Here is a 24,567-nt window from a genome sequence, read left to right on the forward strand (position 1 = left end):
CTACGTCGAAACGCAAGAACTCCGATAAAGGCAGTGCATCTGAATGCTTTTTGAAGGTGCTCCTAATTCAGAAACGATGGTCCTTTGAATCACAACGCCTATTCTACTATTTTCTGCAGATTTATACCCCCAGGAGCATAACTGACAAGATTTAACCTGAATTTAACATGGTACTATATGTATATATCGGCAGGTGGCAAACATTAACGAATGTTCGTTACCCTCTCATTTAAAATGTAATTCCCAAAGGCAGATGGTGTTCTACTGTCCTCAATAACTCGATTGAAAAACTCACCTATCCAGAGTGTTGTGTTCCAGGTCTTCGCTTTTCAAAGCTGAGATACGATGTCATCAAGTCATCCTGCTTTCTACATTTACTTTGTTTCTTTGATTGTTCTCTCGATTCCTTTGGCCTGTTTCGCATCCTGACCTACGCCGTCGTTCCATCTCAGGCAGAGTCTGCCTCGTCTTCTTTTTCTACCATAGATATTGCCCTTATAGACTTTCCGGGCTGCATCATCCTCATCCATACGGATTAAGTGACCCGCCCACCGTAACCTATTGAGCCGGATTTTATCCACAACCGGTCACGGTCACGGTCATGGTATCGCTCATAGATTGCGTCATTATGTAGGCTACGGAATCGTGCATCCTCAAGTAGGGGCCAAAAATTCTTCGGAGGATTCTTCTCTCGAACGCGGTCAAGAGTTCGCAATTCTTCTTGCTAAGAACCTGAGTCTCCGAGGAATACATGAGGACTGGCAAGATCATAGTCTTGTACAGTAAGAGCTTTGACCCTATGTTGAGACGATTCGAGCGGAACAGTTTTTGTAAGCTGAAATAGGCTCTGTTGGCTGCCAACAACCGTTCGCGGATTTCATCGTCATAGCTGTTATCCTGTTATCGATTGTGATTTTCGACCCTAGATAGGAGAAATTATCAACGGTCTCAAAGTTGTATTCTCCTATCCTTATTCTTCCCGTTTGACCAGTGCGGTTTGATGTTGTTAGTTGGTTGGTTTTTGTTGCTGACGTTGCCACCATACACTTTATCTTGCCTTCATTGATGTGCAGCCCAAGATCTCGCGCCGCCTGCTCGATCTGGATGAGGGCAGTTTGTACATCTCGGGTCGTTCTTACTATGATGTCGGTATCGTCAGCATAGGCCAGTAGTTGGGTGAACTTGAAGAGGATGGTGCCTCTTCCAATGACATCTGCATAACGCATCACTTTCTCCCGGGTCAGCTTAAAAAGGATACAGGGTAAAGCAGTCCCTGTCTTAGACTGTTGTTGATACTGTATGGTTTCGCGAGTGTTCCTGCTGCCTTTATTTGGCCTGGAACATTGATCAGGGTCTGTCTAATCAATCTTATCAATTTCGCCGGAATACTTGCCCAGGTCGTGTACAGTTTTACCCTGACTATGCTGTCATAGGCAGCTTTGAAATCGATGAAACAATGCTGCAAATAGTGGGCATCTTCCAACAGTTTTTCCATCGCTTGGCGCTGACAGAAAATCTGATCGGGAGTGACGCCTTTTTGGCATGGGTCAATAATGTTCTGAGCACAGGGAGCTATGCAGCCTAGCGAGATAGCGGAGAATGTCTTATAGATGGTACACAGCAACGTGAAATCTTGCTGTACTCCTTTTCTGTGGGACTGATAATGCCTCATTACCAGTCGTCAGACGTTGATACGTTGCTAGATACCTTCAGCATCAATTGTTGAAACGTTTGGTGCCTGTAATTCCATCGGAGCCAGCCGACTTATAGTTTTTAAATCGATAAATTGCGCGGACTATTTCTTGCCTGCTTGGTGATGCCAGCATTTGTTCTTCGTCTTCAGTTGGGGGGGACCTCCAATACATCGATATTTTGGTTACTCTGCAGTTCCTCAAAGTACTCAACCTCCTTGTCTCGGCAGGATGAGCATCGCGGTGTATAAGGCTTCGTCCTGCTAGCTGGTTGATAAGACTTTCGTGCCTGATGTGGTTGCTCTCTGTATCTTTCGGGTTCGCAGACCTATTGGTTCTCCCACACTTCCTTTTTCTGTATGTGAAGTCGCTTCTACACTCAATCGAGTTCGTTATAGGCCTCTACAGTTACCCGGGATGTTGGAGATAACAGCATTGCCCTATATGCAGCGTTCTTCCGTTTTGTTGCTCGAACCAATCATTCCAACTTTTCTTGCGACTGGGGCCAAATGTGTGTGTGGTCGTATCCATGATAACTTTCCATCTATCGACGCTCCATTTCCAGGATTTCTGTTGATTGTAATTATTGCGGCATCCATTTCCTCTCTATACGTGTTTGCGATTGATTTTATTGTTGGTGGCTTCAATATTCACTCTGATCTCATTGTCAAAGGGGATTCTAGTTCGAGCCCAGAGCACCATGCCAACGGGATAGCGTTTCGAGTCCATATTGTCCATCCTATATGTTTTCACCAGGCACTTCCGACAACCATTTCGTGCGACACTGAATGGGAACCGACGTATTGCCTGAATACGGAATTCGTCCCTAATTGGCTATTAAAAGTATGATTTTGAGATCATTGTTAGGACAGGCACTGTCTCCTCTGTAGGGCCATAAACATTAATGGGGACTATATTTCTAGATTTTCCTCGCAAAACCCAGAGTGCATAGCCTTTCGCTTATATTTTCGAAGCCGACAGCGGCAGTTTTCATTTTTTCCCTGACGAAATTTACTGGATGGTCGGTATAATACATGGTGTAGTGGTTCTTCTCTAGGAAACGGGATTCTGTTCAATATTCTCCTGTATCGCTGTTACGTTAGCCTTGTATTGCGATAGAGTATTGGCTAGCTGCTGAGAAACATTCAATTTTTGCACGGAGCACATGTCCAAGGAGAAAATGCGCAAATTATTTGTCCACTTTCGATGCCGAGGCCGTTGTTGTAGAATCACCACCAAGACCAAGGCTTCGTTCGTAGCTTCGCAATTTCGGCTTCCCGTGTAGTTTTATCAGCCCTGTGTGTGGTTCGGCGTTAGAGACCTTGGACCATCTCATTTCTAAGTGCACTGTTATGGCCCCGGTGCAATACATAGCCAGGCATAATGCTGTATGTAAGGTTATCCATCAAAACCTTGCATACAAGCATGGGCTGATCACGGGCACATGTCCGGTTTACCAATATGAGCCGCAAGCAGTACTTGATAGTTCTGCTTACAGCATGTATTGGGACCGGCAAGTTCTGACTGATCGTCACACTCTACACAACAAGCCTGATGTACTGTTAGTTGACAAGACGGGTCGCTTCGCGTATATTATTGATGTTGCTATCCCCCATAATAGCAACATCGAACGGAAATACGTGGAAAAGAAGGTGAACTATGAGCCATTGGCTCGGGAAATCAAAGAAATTTGGCGTCTCGAGCGGGTGTTTGTAGTTCCCATAATATTGTCTGCTACAGGTATTGTACCTAAATCCCTCACGGCTTCCCTCGGTGTCCTGGGACTTTCGCACAGTCTGGTTCAAACCATGCAGAAGTACACCATTCTGCATACGTGCTCGATGTTGCGGGGAGTACTCGACGGATTTTCCCACTGACCCACCACCGGCCACCACCACCAGCGCCCCTTTAGTTTTTAAGTAGGCAGGATCGTCCGAGCCTAAATGCTTGGCACTTAGTGCCAGTATTAGGTAAAATCCGGCATCTGCCGAGATTGTGATAATTCGGAAATAATAATTATAATCGCTGGCACAAAAAATGCAGCTAGATCAGGGCCTTGCTGTGTTTAAGGGCACTTCATTCAAGCCCGTGACGGTACACTACAGGTGTTGCGCTCACCAAAGATTATTACCCTGATTTGACTCAAGTACTTATTCACAGCTGAAGACATTTTTCACTCTCAATTACAACCGAAATACAATTACAGCAAATACAAGTGCATTCCTAGAATGGACTGAAGCCAAGTAGTTATAGGTACGCTATTTACATAACCTTATAAAATTACGACTACCTCTTGGGTTCTCGGTACTACACACATAGAGTCTAAAGGAACAGGAATTTTGTTTTGACATTTTTGCAGTGTATTCTTCGCTAGCTAAATTAACGATTTATGCAATAAACAAAATTCGACTCTGGAAACCTCATTAGGTGGTTTCTCTCCTAAAGGAAGTGTCCCTTTATAAAATTATTTTTCTGATAACCCACATTGGGCGCCACAACAGAATTTCACGTTTTGGGCTTTGTTTACTCGATAATTTGAGTTTTTGGCCAATTTGAGAAGAACTTAGAATTATAGGAGGACTTCATATTACATTATAAGTTGTCCAAAAAAAGCAACCTTCGTTGACTCGAATGGTTCCCTCAATTCCTTTACGATATTTCAATGGTTTTAGTGCACAACTTTTCAATACTTTTTACGCGCTATTGTACATATATTTCCACGCCATACAGTAAATCAAACTGTCTTGGATACTGACGTTTTTATTATTTTCCAGGAACAGAATTTCAGTTCTTTGTCACCAACTGATAGGCAATTCTCTCACTCATTTGAGTAAAAATGCTGTAAAGGTGATAAGTGCTTTGATAAAGTTTACATCTTACATCATTCCGGTATTTACGGCTGACTCACCCTGAAAAATATTGAAAATCATCCGCAACCTGAAAGCATAATTCAATTCTCAATATAAAGTGACTCAGCTCACTGTAGAATTCTGTTATTCTCCTGAGAAGGTTCACCTTTTACTCTGTCTACCTTAAAGGTAAAGATATCAATCTGCCTTTCAATTTAAGAAGAAACATAAAGCTTCTCCATTTATTCTGTTTCTTCACTTTCTTTCATCGTCAATATATGCACTATGTAGACCGTGGAAAGTATTGAACTTATATAAATCTTTGTATCATCATCAATTGGAAAACCCATCCAAGCTGAAGTAGCAAGTTGGTGTGAAAAATAAATTTATACCTTTCTGCTGATATGTCGACACGGATGACATCAATACTTTGTCGGCTCCCTGCCAAAGCAGCAGACAGGTACGGGTATATTCTGCCACTCAATGCTGTACCTCGAAATGGATTCTGTTATTTTTTAGATATTGGAAGGAGTCTTCCTAAGAGCGATTTGCGAGCGACATGTATCCCAAAAAGGATACATCATTCTGAAAATAGTTGCGAAATTCAAATGGAAAAAACAAGGAGTGCTTGGAAATGATGTTATTGGCCACCTACATAGTTTCGACATGAATGCATTTATCTTAGAATTTTGAGTAACAATTTAACATGTGTACAAGTTGGAGCCTGTGAACATAATTCTCGCTTGATTTGCCAGCGAACAAGTTTTTGAAACACTGTTCGATACGCAAAGACTCCCAGACGATCTACTACCAAAGATGAGAGAGGATATTGTGTTCAAATACACAACCTGACAAATAATTGCTACGTCATGCTGGCATGTATGTTGTATCTCATCCTTCCTGAAGATAGCAGGATCTACTTTTGGATTCTCAATTGATAGCTTAAATAAAAACACTTAACGATTGCTGCTGGCAACAGATGTCGACAATTGCTCGATATATATCGTTATCGACCCGGTTGATCTCGATTGAATTAAATCCTGTTGCAAGCTGTCATAGTTGTTGCTGAAAAATTGAATTTTCCTGTTCCTTCCTACAACAGTATGCGGTGTCATAGAGTATTTATAATTTTCAAAAGATTTTATCATTGGAAATTTTGAAGACAACGTACTCTTTTACTTCTCGAAGATATCCAAATATCGAAGATTATATAAACCGCCTCAATTTTTGTGAGATAATTTCTTTCCTTGATTAAATTTATACCGCAATATGTTCTTCCGCTAGGAGAATAACATCAGTGACCAGATACATACGGGCACCAGAGGACATCGCTTAATTAGAACTAGAGTTTGGAACGAGACAAGTTTAAGAAGTAAAATGAAATTGCTAAATTACTGAGGGAATTTGTTTGTTTTCTTGAGAACTTCCAAATTATTTTGCGAAGTGTATATGGTGAAACTTTGCGGTTAATTAAATTTTCTATTAAATATTATAATAAATACAATGACGGCAATGTTCATTTACTTCACTTGTATTTTCATTTCTCTGAAATCAGCTCATGAGACCAATTCCAATTTATCATAAAAATTTCTAAATTTAAAATTTTTTTTTATAATTTTCCGGGGATAATCGAAAATAAAGCCTAAAGAAGATTCGTAGAATTGATGTTCTTCCATCAAATGATCATACTTACACAGTAAAATCTAGATTAACACTGCAAGCATCTTACCTGAAATAAAAGTTAAAACATATTAGTTGGTAATTGATCGTTTTCTTCCTTACTTCTTACTTATAGTAAAAAATATTAGAACAAAAATTAAAAACTATGAAATATATTGGCAGGCTTTGAGAAAAAATATAATAGGATGAAGCTTAATAAGATTCAAAAAACCGCGTGTGAAGGTGCTACTGGGGCTCCGAGTCCTGCCCGGCAGGTGCTCACAATGTACTCTTGCATCTCCGCCACAGTAACATCCTAGACAAAGTATCTCGGAAAATCTGGACATTCACCACGGACTTGCACACGCAAGCTGAACTTCACGAGAAACTTTGCTGTGCACTTTCCAACCAGGGCAAAGTGAAAGACCGGCGGCGTGTGGCAAGGTTATGACTCAGTATTCTTTACCGACGGATCAAAGATGGCCTGTGGAGTTGGCGCGGGGGTTTTCTCTAATCCACACAGTGTATCCAAATCGTATGGTCTCCCAGATTTCACTAGTGTATTCCAGGCGGAAGTACTGGCGATATTGGAAGTCTGACGATGGCTGGAGAGAGATTCGAACCCCAAGCGTAACATAGTCATTCTGATCGACAGCCAAGCGGCGTACTCAACGATGACATCTTCCGTGCTGGTAGGCAGAGTGCAGAGACGCACTGAACAGTCTGGGCGGCACGCTCAAGGTCGCCCTCCTCTGGGTTTCCGGGCATAGAAGGAATATAGAGAGGAATGAGCGGGCTGACGGATTGGCCAGGCGCGGCTCTGCTTTTGGCAGCTCTTCGGTGAATACAGTCGGTGTTCCGCTGGCGGCTGTCGGTGGCCGAGTCTACCCCCACTATTAGCAGCGGCGGGCCTAAAATTGCGAAGGCTTACAAGTTGTTCCAAGTCAAGGACGATTTGGCCGGCTTATAACATAGCGTGTCCGGATAGCTGAGTGGTTAGAACCCAAGGCTGTCATATGGAAGGTCACGGTTCAAATCTCACTGGTGGCAGCGGGATTTGAATCGTGATTTGACGTCGGATACGAGTCGGCTCAGCTGTGAATGAGTACCTGAGTCAAATCAAGGTAATAAGCGAGCGCAATGCTGACCACATTGTCTCCTACAGTCTACTGTAGTGTACCGTTACGGTCTTGAATAAAGTGCTCTAACACACTTCAAGGCCCTGATTCAATATGGATTGTTGCGCCAACGATTATTATTTTTATTTAAATATAGCCCGATCACGAGGGCTCCTGTGCCAGACGCGTGCAAATGCATTCAAGATTACGGCGGTTTGCACGGGAACTGGACCACAGGGGACCATGCCACCAGACTGCAATTCGCATTGCCGAAGCTGCGGAGAAGGAAAGGAAACTCTCATGCACTTTCTCTGCGATCGCCTAGCTTTAGCTAGAATCAGGCCGCGGACACTGGGTAAACCATTCTTTGGGGACCTCAGAGAGATTTCTAGCTGCATGGTGAGAGAGCTGCTTTCCTTCGTGAATGCTACTGGCTGGTTCTGAAGATCCGAGCCGCCTAGACTCTGCCTCTCTGCTCCCATAATAATAGTCACTGTCTTAGAAGTTTGTGCATCAAAACGGCCCACCACAGCGCTAATTGGGCTCATCGGAGCGGCCACTGATACGTACCTACCCTACCCATGAAATATAGTTGGAAGTTGAACTTCCTAATGATACTTTCTCCCGCCTGATTCTCGGGTTTAATTTCTCTTGCTTATCTATATAATATCCTCTGACATTCCTTTTCTCTCTGTTTTTCTAACGTCGCTGTTCAGTTTTGGTTTATATCACTCTATTAAAACGTCAAAACATGCAATTGATTGTTGGCTGTCGCGGCAGTTATGCTAAATGTAGTGTCGCGTGGCACAGTGTAAATAGGGTCGTACCTTTAAAGTGCAGTAAATTTGTACAAAAGCAACAACTTTGACCTATTATAACTTTTGTCAGTACCATGCTATATTATAGCCTACATTACTGCAGAATTCTATGATTACGATGTGAACTTAAGGGGGCTTGCAGTTAATTTCTAAAAAAATAAGTAATTTACTTTTGCTGATTTCGTTTGAGCAGATATCGGTATTTTGGAGGCTAGGTATCACATAGTAAGTAGGTTCCGAGAATGTTTCCGTAAAAAAAATGATCACTTTCCAGCTGCTCCCCATTTTTAACCAAATGTGAGAACTGAGGCCTTGAAGAGTACTAATTGAGACCCGGGACCCGAGTGATGCGATCGAGAGAGAAGGTCCGCCATAGATCACATTCCTTCTTTATATGGGATGACAACCTCATCCTTCATTTATTTGAAGACTTTAACATTCTTTTTCCTTCCCTTCGGGATGATGTGAATGCTAAAATGAAAAGAAATCCTCTAACAAGATCTAAGACATTTACATTATCTTATTCATTTAATTATCTACATAATTTTGTGTGGTTTCGTCTAAAACAAAACCTTATTAGAATCGATTCCTTTATCTGTCTGTCAGCCCGCCTGTCACTCCCCATTTATGTTGTTGATACTGTATGGTTTCGCGAGTGTTCCTGCTGCCTTTATTTGGCCTGGAACATTGATCAGGGTCTGTCTAATCAATCTTATCAATTTCGCCGGAATACTTGCCCAGGTCGTGTACAGTTTTACCCTGACTATGCTGTCATAGGCAGCTTTGAAATCGATGAAACAATGCTGCAAATAGTGGGCATCTTCCAACAGTTTTTCCATCGCTTGGCGCTGACAGAAAATCTGATCGGGAGTGACGCCTTTTTGGCATGGGTCAATAATGTTCTGAGCACAGGGAGCTATGCAGCCTAGCGAGATAGCGGAGAATGTCTTATAGATGGTACACAGCAACGTGAAATCTTGCTGTACTCCTTTTCTGTGGGACTGATAATGCCTCATTACCAGTCGTCAGACGTTGATACGTTGCTAGATACCTTCAGCATCAATTGTTGAAACGTTTGGTGCCTGTAATTCCATCGGAGCCAGCCGACTTATAGTTTTTAAATCGATAAATTGCGCGGACTATTTCTTGCCTGCTTGGTGATGCCAGCATTTGTTCTTCGTCTTCAGTTGGGGGGGACCTCCAATACATCGATATTTTGGTTACTCTGCAGTTCCTCAAAGTACTCAACCTCCTTGTCTCGGCAGGATGAGCATCGCGGTGTATAAGGCTTCGTCCTGCTAGCTGGTTGATAAGACTTTCGTGCCTGATGTGGTTGCTCTCTGTATCTTTCGGGTTCGCAGACCTATTGGTTCTCCCACACTTCCTTTTTCTGTATGTGAAGTCGCTTCTACACTCAATCGAGTTCGTTATAGGCCTCTACAGTTACCCGGGATGTTGGAGATAACAGCATTGCCCTATATGCAGCGTTCTTCCGTTTTGTTGCTCGAACCAATCATTCCAACTTTTCTTGCGACTGGGGCCAAATGTGTGTGTGGTCGTATCCATGATAACTTTCCATCTATCGACGCTCCATTTCCAGGATTTCTGTTGATTGTAATTATTGCGGCATCCATTTCCTCTCTATACGTGTTTGCGATTGATTTTATTGTTGGTGGCTTCAATATTCACTCTGATCTCATTGTCAAAGGGGATTCTAGTTCGAGCCCAGAGCACCATGCCAACGGGATAGCGTTTCGAGTCCATATTGTCCATCCTATATGTTTTCACCAGGCACTTCCGACAACCATTTCGTGCGACACTGAATGGGAACCGACGTATTGCCTGAATACGGAATTCGTCCCTAATTGGCTATTAAAAGTATGATTTTGAGATCATTGTTAGGACAGGCACTGTCTCCTCTGTAGGGCCATAAACATTAATGGGGACTATATTTCTAGATTTTCCTCGCAAAACCCAGAGTGCATAGCCTTTCGCTTATATTTTCGAAGCCGACAGCGGCAGTTTTCATTTTTTCCCTGACGAAATTTACTGGATGGTCGGTATAATACATGGTGTAGTGGTTCTTCTCTAGGAAACGGGATTCTGTTCAATATTCTCCTGTATCGCTGTTACGTTAGCCTTGTATTGCGATAGAGTATTGGCTAGCTGCTGAGAAACATTCAATTTTTGCACGGAGCACATGTCCAAGGAGAAAATGCGCAAATTATTTGTCCACTTTCGATGCCGAGGCCGTTGTTGTAGAATCACCACCAAGACCAAGGCTTCGTTCGTAGCTTCGCAATTTCGGCTTCCCGTGTAGTTTTATCAGCCCTGTGTGTGGTTCGGCGTTAGAGACGTTGGACCATCTCATTTCTAAGTGCACTGTTATGGCCCCGGTGCAATACATAGCCAGGCATAATGCTGTATGTAAGGTTATCCATCAAAACCTTGCATACAAGCATGGGCTGATCACGGGCACATGTCCGGTTTACCAATATGAGCCGCAAGCAGTACTTGATAGTTCTGCTTACAGCATGTATTGGGACCGGCAAGTTCTGACTGATCGTCACACTCTACACAACAAGCCTGATGTACTGTTAGTTGACAAGACGGGTCGCTTCGCGTATATTATTGATGTTGCTATCCCCCATAATAGCAACATCGAACGGAAATACGTGGAAAAGAAGGTGAACTATGAGCCATTGGCTCGGGAAATCAAAGAAATTTGGCGTCTCGAGCGGGTGTTTGTAGTTCCCATAATATTGTCTGCTACAGGTATTGTACCTAAATCCCTCACGGCTTCCCTCGGTGTCCTGGGACTTTCGCACAGTCTGGTTCAAACCATGCAGAAGTACACCATTCTGCATACGTGCTCGATGTTGCGGGGAGTACTCGACGGATTTTCCCACTGACCCACCACCGGCCACCACCACCAGCGCCCCTTTAGTTTTTAAGTAGGCAGGATCGTCCGAGCCTAAATGCTTGGCACTTAGTGCCAGTATTAGGTAAAATCCGGCATCTGCCGAGATTGTGATAATTCGGAAATAATAATTATAATCGCTGGCACAAAAAATGCAGCTAGATCAGGGCCTTGCTGTGTTTAAGGGCACTTCATTCAAGCCCGTGACGGTACACTACAGGTGTTGCGCTCACCAAAGATTATTACCCTGATTTGACTCAAGTACTTATTCACAGCTGAAGACATTTTTCACTCTCAATTACAACCGAAATACAATTACAGCAAATACAAGTGCATTCCTAGAATGGACTGAAGCCAAGTAGTTATAGGTACGCTATTTACATAACCTTATAAAATTACGACTACCTCTTGGGTTCTCGGTACTACACACATAGAGTCTAAAGGAACAGGAATTTTGTTTTGACATTTTTGCAGTGTATTCTTCGCTAGCTAAATTAACGATTTATGCAATAAACAAAATTCGACTCTGGAAACCTCATTAGGTGGTTTCTCTCCTAAAGGAAGTGTCCCTTTATAAAATTATTTTTCTGATAACCCACATTGGGCGCCACAACAGAATTTCACGTTTTGGGCTTTGTTTACTCGATAATTTGAGTTTTTGGCCAATTTGAGAAGAACTTAGAATTATAGGAGGACTTCATATTACATTATAAGTTGTCCAAAAAAAGCAACCTTCGTTGACTCGAATGGTTCCCTCAATTCCTTTACGATATTTCAATGGTTTTAGTGCACAACTTTTCAATACTTTTTACGCGCTATTGTACATATATTTCCACGCCATACAGTAAATCAAACTGTCTTGGATACTGACGTTTTTATTATTTTCCAGGAACAGAATTTCAGTTCTTTGTCACCAACTGATAGGCAATTCTCTCACTCATTTGAGTAAAAATGCTGTAAAGGTGATAAGTGCTTTGATAAAGTTTACATCTTACATCATTCCGGTATTTACGGCTGACTCACCCTGAAAAATATTGAAAATCATCCGCAACCTGAAAGCATAATTCAATTCTCAATATAAAGTGACTCAGCTCACTGTAGAATTCTGTTATTCTCCTGAGAAGGTTCACCTTTTACTCTGTCTACCTTAAAGGTAAAGATATCAATCTGCCTTTCAATTTAAGAAGAAACATAAAGCTTCTCCATTTATTCTGTTTCTTCACTTTCTTTCATCGTCAATATATGCACTATGTAGACCGTGGAAAGTATTGAACTTATATAAATCTTTGTATCATCATCAATTGGAAAACCCATCCAAGCTGAAGTAGCAAGTTGGTGTGAAAAATAAATTTATACCTTTCTGCTGATATGTCGACACGGATGACATCAATACTTTGTCGGCTCCCTGCCAAAGCAGCAGACAGGTACGGGTATATTCTGCCACTCAATGCTGTACCTCGAAATGGATTCTGTTATTTTTTAGATATTGGAAGGAGTCTTCCTAAGAGCGATTTGCGAGCGACATGTATCCCAAAAAGGATACATCATTCTGAAAATAGTTGCGAAATTCAAATGGAAAAAACAAGGAGTGCTTGGAAATGATGTTATTGGCCACCTACATAGTTTCGACATGAATGCATTTATCTTAGAATTTTGAGTAACAATTTAACATGTGTACAAGTTGGAGCCTGTGAACATAATTCTCGCTTGATTTGCCAGCGAACAAGTTTTTGAAACACTGTTCGATACGCAAAGACTCCCAGACGATCTACTACCAGAGATGAGAGAGGATATTGTGTTCAAATACACAACCTGACAAATAATTGCTACGTCATGCTGGCATGTATGTTGTATCTCATCCTTCCTGAAGATAGCAGGATCTACTTTTGGATTCTCAATTGATAGCTTAAATAAAAACACTTAACGATTGCTGCTGGCAACAGATGTCGACAATTGCTCGATATATATCGTTATCGACCCGGTTGATCTCGATTGAATTAAATCCTGTTGCAAGCTGTCATAGTTGTTGCTGAAAAATTGAATTTTCCTGTTCCTTCCTACAACAGTATGCGGTGTCATAGAGTATTTATAATTTTCAAAAGATTTTATCATTGGAAATTTTGAAGACAACGTACTCTTTTACTTCTCGAAGATATCCAAATATCGAAGATTATATAAACCGCCTCAATTTTTGTGAGATAATTTCTTTCCTTGATTAAATTTATACCGCAATATGTTCTTCCGCTAGGAGAATAACATCAGTGACCAGATACATACGGGCACCAGAGGACATCGCTTAATTAGAACTAGAGTTTGGAACGAGACAAGTTTAAGAAGTAAAATGAAATTGCTAAATTACTGAGGGAATTTGTTTGTTTTCTTGAGAACTTCCAAATTATTTTGCGAAGTGTATATGGTGAAACTTTGCGGTTAATTAAATTTTCTATTAAATATTATAATAAATACAATGACGGCAATGTTCATTTACTTCACTTGTATTTTCATTTCTCTGAAATCAGCTCATGAGACCAATTCCAATTTATCATAAAAATTTCTAAATTTAAAATTTTTTTTTATAATTTTCCGGGGATAATCGAAAATAAAGCCTAAAGAAGATTCGTAGAATTGATGTTCTTCCATCAAATGATCATACTTACACAGTAAAATCTAGATTAACACTGCAAGCATCTTACCTGAAATAAAAGTTAAAACATATTAGTTGGTAATTGATCGTTTTCTTCCTTACTTCTTACTTATAGTAAAAAATATTAGAACAAAAATTAAAAACTATGAAATATATTGGCAGGCTTTGAGAAAAAATATAATAGGATGAAGCTTAATAAGATTCAAAAAACCGCGTGTGAAGGTGCTACTGGGGCTCCGAGTCCTGCCCGGCAGGTGCTCACAATGTACTCTTGCATCTCCGCCACAGTAACATCCTAGACAAAGTATCTCGGAAAATCTGGACATTCACCACGGACTTGCACACGCAAGCTGAACTTCACGAGAAACTTTGCTGTGCACTTTCCAACCAGGGCAAAGTGAAAGACCGGCGGCGTGTGGCAAGGTTATGACTCAGTATTCTTTACCGACGGATCAAAGATGGCCTGTGGAGTTGGCGCGGGGGTTTTCTCTAATCCACACAGTGTATCCAAATCGTATGGTCTCCCAGATTTCACTAGTGTATTCCAGGCGGAAGTACTGGCGATATTGGAAGTCTGACGATGGCTGGAGAGAGATTCGAACCCCAAGCGTAACATAGTCATTCTGATCGACAGCCAAGCGGCGTACTCAACGATGACATCTTCCGTGCTGGTAGGCAGAGTGCAGAGACGCACTGAACAGTCTGGGCGGCACGCTCAAGGTCGCCCTCCTCTGGGTTTCCGGGCATAGAAGGAATATAGAGAGGAATGAGCGGGCTGACGGATTGGCCAGGCGCGGCTCTGCTTTTGGCAGCTCTTCGGTGAATACAGTCGGTGTTCCGCTGGCGGCTGTCGGTGGCCGAGTCTACCCCCACTATTAGCAGCGGCGGGCCTAAAATTGCGAAGGCTTACAAGTTGTTCCAAGTCAAGGACGATTTGGCCGGCTTATAACATAGCGTGTCCGGATAGCTGAGTGGTTAGAACCCAAGGCTGTCATATGGAAGGTCACGGTTCAAATCTCACTGGTGGCAGCGGGATTTGAATCGTGATTTGACGTCGGATACGAGTCGGCTCAGCTGTGAATGAGTACCTGAGTCAAATCAAGGTAATAAGCGAGCGCAATGCTGACCACATTGTCTCCTACAGTCTACTGTAGTGTACCGTTACGGTCTTGAATAAAGTGCTCTAACACACTTCAAGGCCCTGATTCAATATGGATTGTTGCGCCAACGATTATTATTTTTATTTAAATATAGCCCGATCACGAGGGCTCCTGTGCCAGACGCGTGCAAATGCATTCAAGATTACGGCGGTTTGCACGGGAACTGGACCACAGGGGACCATGCCACCAGACTGCAATTCGCATTGCCGAAGCTGCGGAGAAGGAAAGGAAACTCTCATGCACTTTCTCTGCGATCGCCTAGCTTTAGCTAGAATCAGGCCGCGGACACTGGGTAAACCATTCTTTGGGGACCTCAGAGAGATTTCTAGCTGCATGGTGAGAGAGCTGCTTTCCTTCGTGAATGCTACTGGCTGGTTCTGAAGATCCGAGCCGCCTAGACTCTGCCTCTCTGCTCCCATAATAATAGTCACTGTCTTAGAAGTTTGTGCATCAAAACGGCCCACCACAGCGCTAATTGGGCTCATCGGAGCGGCCACTGATACGTACCTACCCTACCCATGAAATATAGTTGGAAGTTGAACTTCCTAATGATACTTTCTCCCGCCTGATTCTCGGGTTTAATTTCTCTTGCTTATCTATATAATATCCTCTGACATTCCTTTTCTCTCTGTTTTTCTAACGTCGCTGTTCAGTTTTGGTTTATATCACTCTATTAAAACGTCAAAACATGCAATTGATTGTTGGCTGTCGCGGCAGTTATGCTAAATGTAGTGTCGCGTGGCACAGTGTAAATAGGGTCGTACCTTTAAAGTGCAGTAAATTTGTACAAAAGCAACAACTTTGACCTATTATAACTTTTGTCAGTACCATGCTATATTATAGCCTACATTACTGCAGAATTCTATGATTACGATGTGAACTTAAGGGGGCTTGCAGTTAATTTCTAAAAAAATAAGTAATTTACTTTTGCTGATTTCGTTTGAGCAGATATCGGTATTTTGGAGGCTAGGTATCACATAGTAAGTAGGTTCCGAGAATGTTTCCGTAAAAAAAATGATCACTTTCCAGCTGCTCCCCATTTTTAACCAAATGTGAGAACTGAGGCCTTGAAGAGTACTAATTGAGACCCGGGACCCGAGTGATGCGATCGAGAGAGAAGGTCCGCCATAGATCACATTCCTTCTTTATATGGGATGACAACCTCATCCTTCATTTATTTGAAGACTTTAACATTCTTTTTCCTTCCCTTCGGGATGATGTGAATGCTAAAATGAAAAGAAATCCTCTAACAAGATCTAAGACATTTACATTATCTTATTCATTTAATTATCTACATAATTTTGTGTGGTTTCGTCTAAAACAAAACCTTATTAGAATCGATTCCTTTATCTGTCTGTCAGCCCGCCTGTCACTCCCCATTTATTCGGAAATGGTTGAGGCTATTGTCACGAAATTTGGTGAGAAGATGTGGTCCGTGAATCCCTTTATATAAGTGCCATAGTGTTGAGTTTTAGGGGGTTCCTTATCTATTGAAAGGGTGGTGCAATTTTTTTCACAGAATATGATCATGGTGGGTCTCAAATGAAAGGGCTCGGTTAGTATTTTCTGAAAGTTATAGAATATCAAAGTTTTGTATTTCACGTGAATTTATCGCAATCTAAAACATGAAGTGAAGTGAACTCATATGGATTTGGATATATGTATCAAAGAATATTTTGAATGGAAAAACGTGCATAGGAAATTTTTCACACAAGATGAATACTATAACTTTATACTCGAAGTGCCTAGCTTCCGATATTCCTTGTTGTTATCTTATTTCTATCATTTTAATATATTTATTTTTGCGATCTTTTACCTTTTGTATAATTTCGTTTGGCCTTTGCCGCCTTTTTAAGGTTTTGTGTTTACACAAATCGGTCTGTCTGTCTGTCTGTCCGTCTGTCTGTCTGTCTGTCTGTCTGTCCGTCACACACATTTTTCTCGGAGACGGTTATAGCGATTGAGACCAAATTTGGTAGAAAGGCGGGAACTGTGAACGCTCACACATACAGTGAATTACATCCTTTTACGGCGAATTTAAGGGGGGGGGGGTCCCCATACATGCAAAAGGGGGGTGTAAAATTTTTTTTCATCAAATATAGTCATGTGGGGTATCAAATTAAAGGACTCGATTAGTACTTTTCAAAGCAGATCTTAGTTTTGACATTCGTTGGAAGGGTGGGGAGCGCGGGGGGTTGAAAGTGATCACTTCTTTAAGGGGGCCATTCTCAGAAACTACCAAACCGAAAAATCTGAAAAAAGTCAGGAGGCTGCCACTATATGGTGCCTGGGCTTCGAAATACCTTCCATGCCGATATCTGTTTAAATAAAGTTAATAATAGTATATTACTACAATTTTTTGTAATTGGTTAGAAACCCCCCTTAAGTTCATCCTAGTACCATGCAGTGATATAGACTGACTGTCTAGAGCATGATCTTACCAAGTTTGGTGGAAATCGCACTATTACTAACAAAGTTATAATACCTCAAATTTGTTGCTTCTTTGAAAATTGAAGACTATGAATGTCAATATCACCCGAAAGTGGATACTTCACATAATATATGGATGAATTACGTGCTACGTACTAAGAAATACACAAAACCTTTCGTACCTGAAGCGTCCAGCTTCCGGTTTCCCGACTTGTTTTTACATTTTCAGTCTTTTACACCGAAACAAACCTTCGCAAACGGCTTGGTTTTTGTATGTTTGCAAGTGCTTTCAGCGACCCAGTTGAGTGTCGGTTTTGACACAAATCAAATGGAATTTGCTTGCCTGCTCAGAAAACATAAGCGCACTTGCCAAGGTGTGGCTAATTATGTTTGATCCGCCAAAATTTGTAGAAGTTTGGGGTTCTTGTGACAAGCGGCAAACATGTAGAATCCATACTACAATCCCGTTACCGTTCCTAGTAATTCTTATTCGATTTCTTGAGTTGACTTTAGTTTCTATCCTTTGGTTGGTTATTGATTTAGATAATACCAACATGTTGAATTACAGAGATCACTGGTCGCAAAGCCAACGTCCTCTTCTTCCTGCCTTTTCGCCAGGTTACTCGGGTTCATTTGAGTTTAACTCTTCGGTTCTAAGTGGCGATTAACGATGGCACAAGGCCAGAGGTTTGGATTGACTCTTCCATGCATGCTTCCGGAAGTTCATATTTCGTCATGAGGTTGGCAGTTTTCCAGACTTGACTTCACCTGTTTCTTTTCCGCGTGGAAGCGTTGACTCACTCAAAGCTGCGGGGAATTCCTTACTGTTGTACACTCACGCACACATCCTTTTCAGAGATTGAGGAAGTCCATTCGGGAATTCCGAAAGCCACTGTAAAACTGTATGTTCACTATCCAATCGACTAGAAAATTCCTCAACCGGAGATACGAAACCAATTATCGACTGGGACCCGTGCAGAGCCAATTTTTTTGCTTTCTGAAAGAAGCGTTTTTCGACCAAGCATTCTGAGGAATGGCATGAATATTCCTCTGAATGTGAAAAGGTGATAAGTATGTAATCCATCTCAGAAAATCCTAAGCTTAAAGATCATATTCTCCGAGGCATTTCAAGTCCAAAGCGAGTTCAAGGGTTGCACTTTGTAACCGTTAATTTTTATCATCGTTATCGGTAACGACTTACCTACTGCGTTACTTGGTAAGCGCAGAGGGAAACATATAGCAAAGAACCAACAATGTCGTTCTAAACACTCGACTGTTGTATATATATATATAAAGCCATTATATAGAGTAATCGAAGTTGACAGTTGCCCATAGAGGTAGTTAACGGTTATTGATAGAAAGGTGTCCAATAATATAACATTATCGTGAAAGCTTATCAACTTTTGATTGACTTATTTCATTCAATACACGATTCGATAAAGGAAAAAACGTTCACATTGCTCACATATAGGATATAGTGGTAGCTAAATAAAGAACGAATATTTTTATAGAAATTGAAAGCAAGGACAGAGCCTTGCAGAAGCCCAGAGGACGTAAAAAGTGAGCCGAAAAATATCCACTAAAATGCCACAATTTACTCTTCTAAATAAATACGACTTTAATAAAGAGAGGACATGCAAAGGTTGAACAGATCAAAAATTTTAGGAAAATCAGAGTAAGTATAGTCTTCCAGCACTGAGAATTTTCACGATGAAGCTCGTGAATCCTAGCAAGTAGGTGACAGCTGTGCGTTGCCTTTTAAATCCATACTGAACTTTTTTCTGATGAGTTTTTTAAAGTAAGCTGAGTGACAACCTTTACGAACGTTTGAAGTCCAAAGTGAAATGATCGCCACCGGCAGCGCGATTTGCGACTTAATCTGAATAAAACAAAGTTTCTAACAGCTTTGCTGGATATCAGTGCAACCCGGGTGAAATCTAATAAGAGTAGTTTCTGAGACTGGCCCCTAAATTTAAGTGACTCCTTTCTGAACTCCCCACTCCCCGCTTCCGGAACTGGTGTCTAAATTGAGACTCGATTCTGAAAGTACTAATTGGGGCCTTTAATTTGATGCACAGCAAGCCTTTATTCAGTGCATGTATGAGATCCTCCTTAAATTCAACCTAGAATGACGTAATTCAATGTGTGTATCAGGATTCACATTTCCAACGTTTCCACTAAATTTTATATCAATAGGTAAAGGCTGGAGACGGAGAGTTGGGCAGGCAGAAAATAAAGGATTCTGTTTTCCGTAAAACCTTATAAGAGAGACTATGTCAATTCGTTGTTTATTGGAGACGCTACATAGCGCACGCATAGCCTCTGGACTGGAAAAGGTCTGTGTCTTTGATGGTACTCACAATTTGCCAGGATCTTAGAAATGAACCTAACCTATTGGTAGAGTTGTCCAAATAAATACTACTTCGTTCTTTTGATGAACTATTAGCGGTGGATGTCAATCACTGTGCCTTATTGAATTGAATGAGGGGTATCTGATCGTTAGTGAATTGCTCACCACAGTGTTTGCGATTCTCATTTTTAAGCTTTTAACTTTTGTTGATACCCTTAGATCGTAAGTATCTAGATTTTCTTCTAAATGCACAGATTTGCACTGCAGCTCAAGTAATAGTGATTAGTGATTTCGCTCGATGCGAAGGCAAGCATATCCTGAACGAATGCAATGAGGTTTGTGACGATATGGGGGTCGGAACATCACTATTGAACATATTATCGAGGGTTAATCTTAAAATGGGTCCTTGCAGTACTCCTGATGCTACTGGCAAGTAATTGGAGAATTCATTCCCAACGCTGAGAAGAAAATGCCAAAGGAACTTATCGGAATTCAAATTATCATTTTCGAGTAATTTATATGTTCATGGGAAATTTTGTTTACACATGAGGAGGTGTAACCCACATATTACGACTGGGTTAATATGGAATTTACTACAAGTTTTGATACCACTATGTTATGAATGTAGTCCAAGGCGCGTTATATTTCACATTTCAAGTGGAACTTAACCGTGTGATTAGGGATAATGTTTTTAAGATTGCAATGATGGACCGCCTCAATGGTCCATGCTTTCTCAAAAAGTTTGCCCAAAGTGGCTAATAGTGTTAAATTGGCCTAACATTTATTGGCTTATTATTGACATCTATATGCCATTTTTCTAGAGCACAATGATTTTGGCTGTTTTCCAAGTAGATGTGAAATAGCAATTATTTATGCAGTCACTGAAAACTGTCAGAAGAAATTTTAAACAGGCTCTGACCATGAAATTGGCCAGGCATATCTTGTATTTGGTTGAGTTCATGAGTTCAGCTAAGCTCATGAAATGTTGGAAATTTTTAGTTCAAATTTATCATCGAGGAAGCTAATTGGAATGCTTCAATATAAAGGCATTGATTCTAGATTGTGGGAGTATGAACGGTACAGCTGGGTGGTTTACGTTACTGAGTGACTCAGGGCTAATATCTGCTAATTTCCTCCGAAAAACTTTTTTGTGGGAATTCACTCCAATTCGCCGGATAATCGTTCCCAGGCAAAACATCCTGGAAAGCAATGCTTTGTATTCTACCTCGAGTTTATGTCTATATTTATGAAAAATACGCTTGGGATACCTACGCCAAATCTGTTCGACTTTCTTGTATAATGTAATATCATAAGAAAGTGATTTTGAAATCCTATATATATATATAATGTTTCTGCGTATAGCAGTGTTAATGGCACTAGTAGCCAAGTTGAAAGCTCCTTTGATCTGACAAATTGCCGGTCCGCCGGTCTGGTTTGAATTTACGTCAGTCTGGCTGCAGGAAAATTTTTTTTGTGGCAGTTACCAGCTTTTGCAGCTGTGAAGACAAGGCATTTTTAGTTCAACTTCAAAATGGTCAGACATGATCTGACGGTGCAATGACGTAAGTGATTGAATGTCAGATAGTTAATCTCGTAATATTAGGTTCGAATCTTTCGTCATTGATGATTGTGTGCATCTTCATGCACAGCATTAAGTGTGGTGATAATGAAACTAAAACACAAAGTAAAAGAAAATCAAATAATAAAAATAAAATAGCAATGGAAAATTCATATCGAGGTGGACGCTAAGGTAGAACATGTCTATGAGGAACAGGTAAACTACAATTATTGCGAATATGAAGAAAAGGTTGAGGTATTTCACAGAAAACACATCTGAAAGTACATCAGGAAACTCTCCGAACCGGAAAAAGATGACTATCGAAATATGTTTAGCGTGACTCTAAGATTGTAGTTTTTGGCTTCGACAAATGGCACCCATTTTTCATTAAAAAGGATTCTGCTTCTTTAGTAATTTTTTTTCCTAGCAAATAAAATCCGAGAAAAGAAAAGACAACAAGGATTTCTCCACATTATCTAATTATATAGTAGCTGCGCCTTTTCTGTTATTTATATTCAAACGCGATTACTAAACTTTCTAAATGAGTTCAGCTCGCCGCATACTGAACTCTTATCTCCATGAAAAATTAATAAAGCATAATTTATTACAGAAAAAAATGGTTTCTTAATTCGCGACATTCCGCATAGAATTATCATCTATTTCCCCATGCATTTTTTATTTCCAGCCTGAGAAAATAGCAGCGAAAAAGCAAATTAAGCTCGCGGTAGCAACAATTAACATAAAGTTCTTAAATTTTATCTTCCATCACCTCGACCCATCTTAAAATTTTCTGTGAATTTTTCATTTCACTTGATACGTAACCAAAACACGAAAAATTACCATGAAATTTCAAACAATTTGAATGAATTTTCATTAATGCTATCAGTCAACGCGAATACGAAGGCGAACGTGAATTTGAATTTTCATTTTCTCCTCTGACTTTCTTATTTTCTTCATTTTTTATTACAGATTGGAAAAATCCGACTGCTACTGCTGTAGAACGACACGAACGAGAAAAAAAATTAAATCAGGAGTAGAAGGAGAAAACGGATTACGACCAGAACGGGAAGTACAGGGACGAGCGTTGTGCAACGAATAAAAATTAAGTTAACCGAACACATTTGCAAATGATGGATTGGAGCCGTTGTAGCAAAGTCTACTCAACGAGGAGGTCGAGCAAACGGAAGACTCTTTTGACGTTGTCCTTGGCTACTTATGCAGTCTTATTGTGTCTGATACCACTTGTTGTTGCCCGGAATATTGGTACAGACAATGGGGATGCAGATGGTGTGGCATTCGGTCCACCGGGACTTGAGGATGTTGTAAGTGCTGATTTGTCTTGGCTTAATTTTGTGAATAATAGTTTATAATTCGAAATATTTGAAAAGATCAATTGTTTACAAAATTGACTCCATTATTGGACTTAATTTCCTTCGATCCTTAATAGTTCATGCTGTTGGAACTAATAAAACCTTTTGTTTGTAGTTTTCAGACTCAGAAGTACATCACCTATCACATCACAAAAGACACCATCATTCCAACAATAGAATCGATAATGAAGGTATGTTTCAGTGACTTCTAATGAAATTATGTATTTTTACCAGCAAAGGGTAAAATTAATTAAGTAACGATATGATCATCAATCCAAGAACCGAATTATATTTATGAGTAGAGCAATCAATCCTAAAAAACCGCCTATTTTAACATCTTCTATTTTCCCCAAAAAATTATACATCAGTTAATTGGGAACTAGGAAAATACTAATTTCCTTTTTAAAAGTAATGTGAAATTGCCGAACTTTCGTATATTCTGACATCAAATCCATCGTGAGTCACTACAGGCCATCATCATTGTCGAACTGAATATAGGTACTGGAAGTATGTACCAAATACATTCATAGCCATCAATGATCCTTCGTACCTTTTGGCCCAGCAATTACCTGGATAAAGGGAGAAAACCATCGGACCGGCTTGATGATGACGTGAAGGACACTGTAATGACCCACAATGAAGATGTATCATAGTATATATAGTGGAAAGAAACACTGCTTGGTTCGTTTAACCAAGAAGTTCAACAGACTTGAGAACTAATTATTTATCACAAAAGAGAACTTAATCCTATTTTTAATTTGGGTAATTCATATTTGTTTTCCATGGACAGGGGGGTTAAACAACTATTATCTCTTGTGTGTATCACAAAGAAATCCTCATAATTCCAAACCCATTGTGTCCGACGATGTCGTCGCCACTAAATCTAAGAATATACTGTAACAATGCGAAGCACCATCGGTACTTTAACATGATGATGATTTTTCCTAGTCATAATTTCGTAGCCATCTATCTGAATATCAACACCTGCAACATCCACACTTCATTGAATTGGTTCTTTTTCTATTCATTTTACTTTCTTATCCAAGAAAGTTTTACGTTTGAAGGTATTGTAAATAAAATCTAACTGAGAAAGTTTTCATAAATGATACCTATTCCTACAACAACTAGTTTACCAACTTACTTATTTCGAATAAAAGAAATATTGAAGAATGAAGGATTTCGATCAGTTTGTAGCTACTTAAGTTCAATATCCTCCTTTTATTTTTAAAAAAGCCTTGTCATGAATATATCCTTACGAAATTCTAGTTGACCTACCATTTTAGCGCTTTTCCCGAATCAACTCCCATCAGGATTTACCAAGGACTTTACACTCCTCTACTGTTCTGCGCCATGGTCTAAAGTGACCAACTCATCGATTAATCTTTGGTTATGCCAATAATGCATTGATGACTCTTTCATATAGTATGGCCTATCCACTGCGACTTGCGCTCTCTAATCAGTTCGTCCAAAAGTAACAGGCCCGCTCGCTGACATATCATTCTAAATTTTATCAGCACAGATTACACCGATGATACGGGGGAAACAGGCGCTAACGAAGGCTTGGAGCAATGTAATAGTTCGTGGAGAACATTGACATACAGATATCCGCATTTCTAAATTTTAGACAAAGGGGCAAACGTTAATCCAAGAAAACTACATACGGGAAAAGCAAAGCAAAAGATGTTTCTAGGCCGCCGAATGTCATTCCAAATACGCGGGTAAGGTATCAGGTAGCTAACTTACGCTTGTGTCGACGATGCCTAGACAGTTTTCTTGTGTATGCTTCTCCATCCCATGCATCACATACACTGCACTAATACCAGAACAACTCGAAATTTTTAACACACAAGTGATTGAAGAACAGGACCATATGCAATGCTTTCCTTTCACCATAAAAATTCTAATAAACGCCGGGAGACGAATCTCGAATGCCTGAAAGATACTCGAACAATCATCGGTTTTCCGACTCTGACCCACTTGGCTAGCTTTTAAGTATTACT

At 40.5% G+C, this 24,567-nt stretch overlaps 2 protein-coding genes across 5 annotated transcripts in view; one reads left to right on the plus strand and one right to left on the minus strand.

Annotated features, from left to right (window-relative positions):
- LOC119651000 overlaps positions 1-24,567 on the minus strand; it is a 614,818-nt gene that overhangs the window by 430,883 nt on the left and 159,368 nt on the right. The window lies entirely within an intron of this gene.
- LOC119650999 (actin cytoskeleton-regulatory complex protein PAN1-like) overlaps positions 1-24,567 on the plus strand; it is a 375,349-nt gene that overhangs the window by 332,903 nt on the left and 17,879 nt on the right. For all 4 annotated transcript variants that reach the window (XM_038054284.1, XM_038054283.1, XM_038054286.1 and 1 more), the window contains 2 exons: positions 22,167-22,519; positions 22,683-22,758. In XM_038054284.1, coding sequence (XP_037910212.1) covers positions 22,325-22,519; positions 22,683-22,758 — 271 coding nt within the window. In that variant the 5' untranslated portion in view covers positions 22,167-22,324. The remainder of the gene's footprint in view (positions 1-22,166; positions 22,520-22,682; positions 22,759-24,567) is intronic.

The sequence above is a fragment of the Hermetia illucens genome, chromosome 3 (genome assembly GCF_905115235.1).
Source record: "Hermetia illucens chromosome 3, iHerIll2.2.curated.20191125, whole genome shotgun sequence".
NCBI lineage: Eukaryota > Metazoa > Arthropoda > Insecta > Diptera > Stratiomyidae > Hermetia > Hermetia illucens.